Source organism: Lichenostomus cassidix, unplaced genomic scaffold, assembly GCF_008360975.1.
Source record: "Lichenostomus cassidix isolate B80296 unplaced genomic scaffold, HeHo_3.0 HiC_scaffold_86, whole genome shotgun sequence".
Lineage (NCBI taxonomy): Eukaryota > Metazoa > Chordata > Aves > Passeriformes > Meliphagidae > Lichenostomus > Lichenostomus cassidix.
In genome coordinates, this window is record NW_028148062.1 from 1 (window position 1) to 11,144 (window position 11,144).

Sequence of the window (11,144 nt, forward strand, 5' to 3'; positions counted from 1 at the left end):
TGGGGAGAAGGGACACTCCACGAGCAGTTTGACTTCGTCTTCTGCATTGACTGCAAAGCCATTGACCTTCCCATGGAAGCCAGTGTGGCAGACCTGGTTTCACAGTGCTGTCCTGGCCAGCGAGTGCCACCTGGGAAGATCCTGGATGACCAGAAGAAGATCTGTTCATTTCTGATTGCTTTGAGGCCCTGGGATTTTCCTTGGTGCAGCCCAAAACTGAGCTGAGCTCTGACCCCAGGGAGGTGAAGCCTCCTGAGATCACCCTGATGAGCTTGTTCAAAAAGACACTTCTTCCCAAGGCCTAATTGCTCATCACCACCAGACCAACAGCTCTTGGAAGCCTGGGGCGGTGCTTGGAGGGTCAGTATTACAGGGAGATACTGGGATTTTCGGCAGCCACCAGGGAGGAGTATTTCCACAGGTATTTTGAGAACCAGAACAAAGCAGACATGGCCTTCAGGTTTGCCAGAGTGTCATGGGTATAGACAGGACCTTGCCAGGAGGACGCACGATAAAGGGCAAACAGGCTTCAAGTTTAAAGCTGCAAAAAGTGTTTAATTACCTAACAGAGTTGGAGGATAAATGCAGGCAAAAATGAACTTTTCATACAATTTTTGTTCACTCCCCCCTCCCTCTTAAGAACCTATAGTATTCACCCCCTTTCCTCCTTTACAGTCAACAAGCCGGGTGGGGGGGCAGGGTGTGGGGCCTCTTTTCAGTCCACAGAGCAGATTCTCAAATTTATTCATCACTACAATTCTTCTACTACAAATACTCTGTATCTCTACTTGTTTCTCTCTCTCTCTCCCCAGACAGTTTTCTGCTCTCACCCCCACCGTCTTAAGAAGCAGTCTATGCACTCACCCTCCCCCCATTTCCCTCTTTCCAAACCAGCAACACAGACAGGGGGCAGGTTGAGGGGTCCTCTGGTCAGTCCAATCAGGAAAAGAGGTTCTCTACTCAGCCAGGGGTCCTTCCCACGAGAGACAGTCCTCTGGGAACTTCTTTGGCGTGGGTCCAATCTCATGAGCAACATCCTGCCTGAATCCTGCTGCAACGTGAGTTTTGTTGTCCATAGGGTGCTGTGCAGACTCTCCCAAGCTGAGGCCAGGCTGCTTCCATGCCAGGAGCAAGGCCTTTCTCTCTCTTGCAAGGCCTTTGCAGTTTTAACTCTTAAATGAGACTCCCACTGGTTCACAGTCTTTTCCAGGCATCCACCTGCCCTTCTGGCGTGGGCTGTGGGCAGAATTTCTGCACTCCTGTGGACTCCATGGGCTGCAGGGGGACCTCCTGCCCCCCCATGGCCTTCACTGTGGCTAGCAGAGGGTTCTTCAGCTCCAGCACTGGAGCACCTCGTCCTCCACCTTCTTCACTGACCTTGGCACTCTCCATGCTGTTCTCCCTCTACGTATTTTCACCTCCACCTCCTCCTCCTCCAACTACAAAGTGAAAGAAGTGCGTGCCTGCTTTGTTTAGAATTTTTCTTAAATATGTTTTCACAGAGGCGTAACCAGCACCTCCAATTGGCCCAAACTTGGCCAGCAGCATGTCCATCACCTTCTGAGCCATCAGAGATTGGCTCTGCTGGACTTGATGTAAAAACGTCCAGAACGTGCACCCAGGACCCACAGGAGACATCTTTGTACCACACCCCACACTTCAGACACGTCTCCAGGCCTACCACACCAGCTTTTGAGGGGTCCAAATTTCTCTTAGATGTTAAAAATACTTCACTGATGTTTTAGGCTAATCAAAACCACCACACCACCCATGGGGCATATGGAGAAGATCCTGCTGCCTCTGCGGGGGCTGGTCCTGCCCTCTCCCTTTTTCCCTCAGCCTTTCTGGGAACAGTTGTGTGCATTTGGCAGTGCCAAATAAAGATCCCACAGCCAATCCCAGCAATCCCCCTGCGCTCTTCCCCGTAAGCCCACCATGACCAGGGATGTGTCAGTGGTTCCAGTTCCTGCCACAAATCCCCAAGGGAAGGCTGGTGTCCCCGGGATGGAGGTTCTAGCCTCAAGGGAGGTCCAAGCATTGGGAATGACTCTCTGACACTTTCGCATTTTAATAGGAACAAAGGGAAATTCACATCGAAATCAAATGATTTCCCAAAGGAAGAATACTTTTCCTGCAGTTCTGCCGTGCTGGGAACAGACAGGTGACCTCTGTGGGCAAGGCCACACTGCCTGGTGACAGGGCCACCCCACGCTGTCGCACACATGTCCCCAGGGAAGCAGCATGGCCAGGACATCCTCATGGTGACGTTCCCAGGATGCTGCTGCTGCCGACATCATCATAGTCCGTGTGCTCCGGGGGCTGTTCCGGGGGGTCCCTGGTGGCCCCTGGGGGACTTGGAGGGCAGTCGATCCCACCTTGGGGACAGCACAGAAAGGTGCCTCAGGGTGGCAGCCCCGTGTCCCCTCTGTCCCCTCCCACCTGGGATCTGGCTGCAACACCCCTGGATCTGTCGCTGGATCCCTGCCCACCCCCACAGCCAAACCCTGCCATGCAGTGCCTCTGCAGAGGCAACAGGGCAGCTGGGATCCCTTTTACCTGTGGGGAGGACACGGATCCACCTCCTCCATGCCACTCCCTCAGAGATGTCCCCAGTGCTGGGAGCAGGGGACTCCTCTGCCACATCCAGGGCATCATCATAGCCATCCAGGGTTCCATGCTCGGGCCAGGCAGGGGGACCTAGGACAGGCACAGGGGCCCATGACAGTGACCCAGTGGCCGTGACAGGGGTCTGGCTGTGCCATCCCCTCCTGCACTGCCACCTGACATGCTCTGGTGGCCCTCAGATCCCTCTAGGAAAGACGTTACTTTGCTGCACAATAACAAGGGGGGAAATTGTTCCCTCAGCTCCCCAACCCAGGTGTGTCCTCTGTCCCTTGTGACCCCCGTGGGCTTCCTGCCCTGTGCTCCTACCTGGGGCTGCCTCGGTGTCACTTCCCTCCATGCTGTCCTCAGTGTAATACGGCAGCTTCTTCACCGATCCCTCTGACACAGAGCCTGCAGGGGGTAAAGAGGGACTCAGCAGAGGCCTCAAGTGGCACCGCAGGTGGCACAACCTCACACGGCACGGGAGGAGCTGCCACGGGAGCGAGGGAAAGCCCCAGCCCATGGCGAGGAGCCAGGGCCAGGCCACCAGGACCCGGAGCTGCCGTGGGGCTGTGGCGCAGAGCCCTCTCTCCGGGCACAGCTGGGGCACTCGGGCTGCACCCACCTGGGCCACTGGGCACCTCCTGGTACTCGGGCATTGCCGTGTAGTCCAGCTCCTCGTAGACAGCGTTGGAGATGGCATCTGCAGCTCTGCCAGCGCCTGCAATGACAGGCAGCACTTACCTGGGGCCATGGGCACCCTGGGGGGCACCAGGACCACCCCTGCCCACCTTCGGAGCTGTTCTGCAGGGCGGGAGCCCCAGAACCCGCAAACCGGCTCTCTCCTGGCACCCACCCGCCGGGACCCACCTCGGCGCCAGGCGCGGGCACGGCACAGCAGCGCGGCCAGGGCACCCAGGGCCAGGCACAGCAGCGTCCCCAGCACCACACACAGCACAGCTGGCACGGACACAGTCCCCACGGCCGGGGTGGTTCTGATGGGGATGCCTGTGGGGACACGGGCAAGCAGTGAGGGGAGGGGGATCCCAGCCAGCCCGGCGTAGGGGGTGCCGACACCGGCAGAGATACCTGTGCTGCTGGCGTTGTCCGGATACGGAGTGGTGGCTGTCTCAGCGGTGCCATCAGTGTCCTCCTCCTCACAAGCCACGTAGGCGTCCCCGCCAGGGCCGCAGCTCTGCAAGCGCCAGGGTGCCGAGGGACACCCCCAGAGCGAGCGAGCCTCCTCCTCACAGCCCACCCACGCCAACCAGGCGGGGGCTGGCTGCTGGGCAGGGCCGGCCGACAGCCACCCCCTGTGCCCACAGCCCAGCTGCCGGCAGACGGTGCCAGCCGTGCTGTCGCTGGTGCCGTTGGCGCACACGCGGCCCCAGGTGTCGTTGCGGGACACCTCCAGGTACCCGCGGCAGCGCCCGCTGCCACCCGCCAGCCGCACGGAGAGCTGCTCTGCAAGAGGTGCGGGGGGGTCACGGCACAGCCCAGAAGCCCCCGGGGGGCTCCGCCGCACCCTGAGCTGGGGGCGCCCAGCACCCACCTGAGCACACGGCCCCTGCCCCGCCGCCGCGCTCGCACTCGTGCCCTTCCGAGCGCCCGCATTCCCAGAGAGACTCCTCGCTCCCGGAGCACTCGGGGATGTACGGCCACAGCGGCCCCGGGCCACGAGCGAAGCGCGCCGAGCTCGGGGCCTCCAGCGCCGTGCCGCATCCCAGCTCCCGGCACACAACGGCCGCGTCCTGCAGGTCCCAGCCTTCCTGGCACACGCTGCTCCACCTGCCACCGGAATACACCTCCACCCGCCCGGCGCAGCGCCCAGAGCTCCCCGCCAGCCTCACCCGTCGGCTGCCTGCGGGCATGGAAGGACCCTGCTGGGGTGGCTGCTTGGAGCATCGGCACCTCCAGCCCTTCTCGGGACACTCACCTGAGCAGAAGATGGCTGCCCCATGACGGATGCCGGCTGATGCAGTGGTCATGTTCCATGGATTGGTTTCAAAATCTATCTTGTTCTCGTCGTTGGTCCTATTGGTCAGCATGGTGGTCATGCCCTGGATGGTTTCAATCATCCTGTACATGATGGCCTTCTCCGTCGAGTTCAGCGTGGACAGCGTGGTCTCACCAGCGACAGCATCGCTCTTGTCTACCCCTCCACAGCCCAGCTCCCAGCACACTTTGCTGAAATTCCGTGTGATCGAAAGCTCTCCTGGCACACGCCGCCAATCCCCGGAGCTTATGGCCAACTCCAGCCACCCGTCACACCGAGTCTCACCCTCCACCAGCCGCAGGGACTCCACCATGCCTGTAAAATGACGTCACTCAGCCCTTCCCTTCACCCCAAAACAGCCCTGCATGCTCTGATCGCAGTGCTTGGGGCGGCCCAAAAGCCCTCAGGGCTCCTCACGCAGGTGCCATACACACCTGAGCAGTTGACGGCGGCGGCGTTTCCAGGGGCGCACGGGGCCTTGCCCAGCACGGCCACGGGGCACTCGCCCGGGTGCCGCTCGCTGCCGCTGCAGCCAAAAGCGTCCGGCCGCAGTGGCCCCTCGCCGCTGCCGAAGGAGCCTCCCGGCGGCACGGCCAAGGCGCGGCCGCAGCCCAGGTGGCGGCACAGGACGTGGGCGTCGGGCAGCTCCCACTCCCTGGCGCACACGGAGCCCCACGTGCCCCGAGCCGCCACCTCCACCCGCCCGGCGCATGCCGAGCTGCTGTTGCCCAGCCGGAAGCCCGTGTAGGCTGTGGCAGAAAGGCCAATGAGGGCGGTGACGCTGCAGGGAGCCCAGCAGCCCCCCGCTGTCCCCGGCACTTACGGGAGCAGATGACGCTGGCGGGGCCGCTGCAGCCCTGGCCCTGGGGCGCTCGCTGGGCGCAGGCACTCAGGAGGGGCTCGCTGCCATTGCACTGGAAGCCCCCCTCCCAGAACGGCCCCCATCCCGCCCCAAACCGGCCACTGCCGCCCATGGCAAGCGCCGTGCCGCAGCCCAGCTCCCGGCACACCACCTGGGCCACCTTCATGTCCACCTCATCCTCGCACACACGGACCCAGGCCCGCCGCTGCCGCACCTCCAGACGCCCAGCGCACGCTCCATCGCCGCCGACCAGCCGGGAAAACCCTGCGGGAGCAACACAGCCTCAGTGTCGAGGGATGTCCGTGAAGTGCCACAGCTCCCCACAGCCTGACGCCTACCTTGGCAGACAACAGCAGTGTCGTAGTGATGGACGGTGCCATTATATGGTCCCCAGCCACGGATCTCACAGTCCCAGAGCGTGGCCTCATTCCCACTGCAGTCCAACTCAACCAGACTGACAGTCCCGTTCCCTGGGCCGAAGCGGTCGAGGGCAGAGAAGGCTCCGGCGGCCGAGCCACAGCCCAGCTGCTGGCACACCACCTCAGCGTCATCCATGTCCCAGATGCCGTCTGCCACTGAGCCCCAGTGTCCACGCAGCTTCACCTCCACCCTCCCAGCGCAGGGGCTGCTGCCGCCCGCCAGCCTCAGCTCCACAGCATCTGCACCGGGGAAACGGAATAGGTCAACCCTGCCCTGGACATTCCAGAACAATGCTGGTAGCCCAGCACGTGCAGCGTGTCCCCTCACCTGTGCAGGTCACCCCCACATCCTGCTCCTGGGCACATAAGTGATTTCCCCATCCGAAGTGTGGACACTCCTCCAGCGAATCCTCGGTGCCGCGGCAGAAGTGGGGATGGAGCCAGATCCGCCCGCTGCCTGGCCCGAACTGGGCGTACGGGGACGCTTTGGCCACCCGGCCACAGCCCAGCTGTCGGCACACCACCACGGCCCAGCGCGCTTCCCAGTCGAAGTCGAAGGCGCAGACGGAGCCCCACTCACCGCTGTGCTTCACCTCCACTCGCCCGGCACAGCGCCCGCCGCCGCCCACCAGGCGCAGCTCCGCGGAGCCTGCGGCACGGACGGAGCTCAGCCGGGCCCGGCACCGCCGCGGGCCCCGCTGCCAGCCGCCCGGCACTCACCCCCGCACAGCCGCACGCACAGCAGCAGCCCCAGCGCCGCCATCGGCCCCATGCCACCGGCCCCGAGCCCAGCGCAGCCACGGGATGTCTCGGCAGCGCCCCAGCCTATGCGGGCAGCAGCACCAGGGCGGCCTTTATGAGGCGCCTGATCGCCCGGCTGCGGGGCCACGGCACCAATAACCTGCTCCGTGCCCAAATATGAGCCTCGGCTCTGCTTCTGGCGTCACACGCCTCGCCACAGGGGGCTGGCACCCGGATGTCCCCGGGGGCACACAGCTCCCCCCGAAACACCTGGGCCGCGGGGGCCCTTCCTGTACCCCCCCGTGGCTCCAACTCCGCTGCTGAAGCCTGGCAGGAGCCATCCTCACGGCGACACACTGCACCCCAAATCCTAACGAGAGCCTCCCCGGGACCAGCCCCAGGTCCGGCAGGAGGCAACGCCCGAAGCCCCCATGCTCGGGGTGCTCCCCTCTCGGGGTGCCCGCAGCCCCCGCGGGGGGTGGCAGCAGCCCCCGGCTCCGCGCGGCGATGGCAGGTGGCAGCTCCCCGGTCCCTCGCGGCGGCGCTGGCACATGGATGGCGCTGCTGCCGCAGCTGTGGCCCCGCGCTCGCCTCGCCGCCAGCGCAGGAAGGAGGCGGTTTACCCCCCGGCGCCTCCCGGCCTCGCCATCGACCCACCGCGGCTCCTGACACCTGCGCTGCCCGCGATAACGCCGCGGCTCCGCGCTGCCCCTGCCCCGCCGCTCCGCTCCCCTGCAGCTCGGCAGCCGCGCCGCTCAGGAAACTTCCCCGCCCCATCATTTACCAGACTCGCTGTCAGCACACTCCCAACGCAGGAAACTCGCACTGCTGCCACCGGCGCCCCTTCACAGCCGCGGCTCCGCTGACCCACGGTGGCCCCAGTGGCTCCCCAAACCGGGAAGCCCACTCCCGCACCCAGACCTCGCTCACTCATTAGTTCCATCCCGGGGTTAATGATAAAAGTCTCTCTCCTCCGAGAGCGAAGGGCCCTGACACCCCCTCCCCCATCCACAACAGAGCCTCTTAGATGGAAGTGAAGAAAAAACTATTTCTTTGACAAAACCACGCAGAGTGCCCTGCAGGGCACAGGGGAAGGGGAAAACCAAGGTGAAAAGGAGTTATTCAACCTGATTAAAAAGTCCTTTTCCTCAGACGCAGCCCCTCTCCTCCTCTCCCCCCCGGGGCCGGGTGGAGCTCCCTGGAGAGCTCTGCTGTCCTCTGGCCCTCCTGGGTCTCTGGGTGGCAAAGCAGATCGAAGAGAAGGGGTCCAAACGAGGAAAAAAGAAAAAAATGGGAAAAAAACGGGAACAGAGCTCACTCCGACCTCCGTCCAGCACGCAGTCTCTGCCGAGACACGAATCCTCCCCCGGAGCGAGGCTTGGGGAAAATGTTTTCTAAACAACCCGCGTTTCTCTCTTCGGCTGGGTGTAGTTAAAGAGACAGGACCACACATTTTTTTCTACATTTTTTTCTTTCTTGGGCATATAAGCCAACGATAGGGGATAAAGGATTATCATAACATCAATCCAAGACACCCATGCTACACTCCCAGGTGTCTCACTGAAGAAATCCACTTACTCTTAGCACAGGAGCACAGAATCAGCCTGAGCTGGAGCTTCCGAGAAGGGTCCCTGTGCTCTGACCCTTCACATTCCAAGCACCCAAACGTCTCACTCTTCCTCCTGATCCTCGTCTCCTGCTGTCTCTCTCCGCGCCCCTCACCTGGCTCTTTGTTATGCTAAGGGTCCGCACTTCCCGGCCTCTTGTCTCGGCCTCCCAGCCAGAGCAAAGCGAGCAGCTGGAGCTGCAGCTGCTCCCCACCCACCTGCAGCACAGCAATTCCTCAGCAGCACACCGCGGCGCTCCCTCGCTGTGCGGCGGCGGGAAGAGCTGCGCTGCCCCAGCCCCCCGCGCTGCCGGGCACCGGGCCCGGACTGCTCCGCTGACACACGCACCTGTTGTAAGGCACCTTACTAGCTGCTTTGCAGTATTTGGCAAACCCAAAGCTATCAAGACAGACAATTATTGTAGTGCCTTGTTAAAAAAATACATGCAACTCTGGGACATAAAGCATACTACAGGAATTCCTCACTCCCCGACAGGGCAGGCAATGGTAGAAAGAGCAAATGCGACATTAAAAGGTTACTTGGCTAAACATAAAGAGGTTTCAGATTGTAGAGAAAGGCTTTCTAAAACCCTGTTTGTACTAAATCACCTGTGCATATTTGGTGATCAGGACCTACCGCCTATCTTAATGCATTACCAGGGAGTGGCGCAGCCACCGGTACCACGCATGAAGGTCCTGTATAAGGACCCCAAGACAGGCATGTGGGAGGGTCCAGTAGGTTAGCACCTCCCCTTCAACCGCGGGAAACGATTCAAGAAGATATCATTACAATGGCAAATCTTATCAAACGCGGCCGCCAAAGGATAAGGGAGATCCTAGGAACATCGCCAGGGGAAATACAGCAACCATTGAAGCTGGATGACCTGAATTGGTACTTACAGAATTCTATGGAACTCCAAGCAGCGCTGCTGGAAGAGGGAACACTCATCAGTATCCGACCTCTCCAGCCTCCTACGCTGGCGTGGATGTCCAACCACCGATGGTTGGTAAAGCCAGTGCGGTCAGCCCCCCCGCTCTCAGGGGCGGTGACTGTCTATACAGAGCCGGCAAACGCTCCCGTACAGCTGCTGCGACGTGGATGGAGGAGAAGCAATGGCGACACAAAATCACTCCTGAAACACCAGAGGACTCGTTACAAACCCTAGAACTGTCGGCAGTGGCCTGGGTCTTTACCAACTGGATGAGCCAACCGGTTAACATCGTCACAGACTCACTTTACGTTGCAGATATTGCCAACAGAATTGAGCAAGCGATGATTAGAGATGTTCAAAAGCACCGACTAGCGGAACTCCTGATGGCACTTAAGCGCTCCATTGACCAAAGGACAGACCCGTATGCCGTGCTACATATAAGGAGTCATCAGTGGTCAAAAGGAATGTAGAATAGCCAGCAAGAATGCAGAAAACCAGACAAAAAGTTAATATGTATCTATACATAGGGCAAGCAGCCAGATTTAGGACGTTGAAACAGTCAATAATGATACGCGGTTACAGAATATGCATTATCTAATTAACCACACTATAAGAATGTATGCTGAAGCTCAAATAAACGAAGCTTGTTGCGCACTCATATTGGGTGGTCGAGTCCTCCTTGTCTCGGCACGCACGGACGGCACGGAGCGCTGAGCGGGGCCGCTGGCTGGAGGCACCCGAACCGGAGGGCGGTGTGTGCCTGGCTGGCTGCTGCCTCGGGCACAGGGGACAGGAGCTTGCCGGCTCCACGGACACCCCTGGGGACACTCGGGCCGCCTCTGAGAGTCTTTCCGAGAGGTTCCCTTTGAGCTGCCGTATTCCCACCTCACCGGCCCCTGCTGCTACTGCCAGGACCTCACCCGCTGCACTGCCCTTCCCACCTGGAGCAGCTCAGCAAGTGGAGGCCAAAGCCCTCCTTGCCCGTTTCCCTCGGCCCCACAGGCTGGGGAGCTGCCGGCTGTCGGGCGCCTGCTGCCCAGCCCTGGCTGCGCAGCTGCTGCAGGGGCCCCGTCTCACCTGCCTGGACCTGAGTGACAACGAGCTGCAAGCCGACGGCGTCCTGCAGCTCTGCCACAGGCTCCGGCATCCCGCCTGCCCGCTGCGGAGCCTGGGGTGAGGGCTCTGCCACGGCCCTTTCCCCGCCCGGCATCCCCGAGCTGGGGAGCGGATGCTGCGGGACAGGCAGGGATGCACCTGCATCGCGGCTGCTTCAGCTCCTCCCTCCCCACAACCTCCAACACCTTCTCCTCTTTTCCTGTGTCCCGCAAACCCAGGCTGAGCATGGAGGGTTTCAGCCAGGTCCTGCTGCAGGAACTGGATGCCCTGCGGGCACTGCAGCCCGCCCTGAAGATTGGGAACCTCCTGGAGCCGACTGGGGCCATGGCCCGGCTGCCCTGCCACCGCGGGGTCCTGCTGCGGGGCAGGAAGGCACTTCCCTCCTTCAGGAGACCTTCCCATCCTTTAGGAAAAGTCCTTCCAACACCCAGAGCCATTCCCAGCCCAGCTCTCCGTGCTGTGAGAGGCTCAGAGCCTGCCCCACCCATGGGGCACAGCGAGGAGATCCTGCTGCCTCTGCGGGGGCTGGTCCTGCCCTCTCCCTTTTCCCCTCAGCCTTGCTGGGAACAGTTGTGTGCATTTGGCAGTGCCAAATAAAGATCCCACAGCCAATCCCAGCAATCCCCCTGCACTCTTCCCCGTAAGCCCACCATGCCCAGGGATGTGTCGGTGGTTCCAGTTCCTGCCACAAATCCCCAAGGGAAGGCCGATGTACCCAGGATGGAGGTTCCAGCCTCAGGAGAGGTCCCAGCCCTGGGAATGACTCTGACCAGTTTGTGTTTTTAATAGGAAAAAAGGGAAATTCACATCGAAATCAAAGATTCTCCCTACACAGAAACTCTTTTACTGCAGTGCTGAAGACCTGAGC

At 61.2% G+C, this 11,144-nt stretch overlaps 1 protein-coding gene across 1 annotated transcript; it reads right to left on the minus strand.

Annotated features, from left to right (window-relative positions):
- Positions 1–2,145: 2,145 nt before the first annotated feature.
- LOC146420128 (scavenger receptor cysteine-rich type 1 protein M130-like) lies at positions 2,146–6,858 on the minus strand. Its single transcript, XM_085048614.1, has 12 exons — positions 6,602–6,858; positions 6,210–6,530; positions 5,801–6,121; positions 5,424–5,726; positions 5,035–5,349; positions 4,157–4,915; positions 3,694–4,068; positions 3,475–3,612; positions 3,230–3,325; positions 2,932–3,015; positions 2,557–2,697; positions 2,146–2,375 (listed from the first exon to the last, which is right to left on the minus strand). The coding sequence occupies exons 1-12, from the start codon at positions 6,651–6,653 to the stop codon at positions 2,257–2,259; spliced, it is 3,024 nt and encodes a 1,007-aa protein (XP_084904740.1). The 5' UTR covers positions 6,654–6,858; the 3' UTR covers positions 2,146–2,256.
- Positions 6,859–11,144: the final 4,286 nt, after the last annotated feature.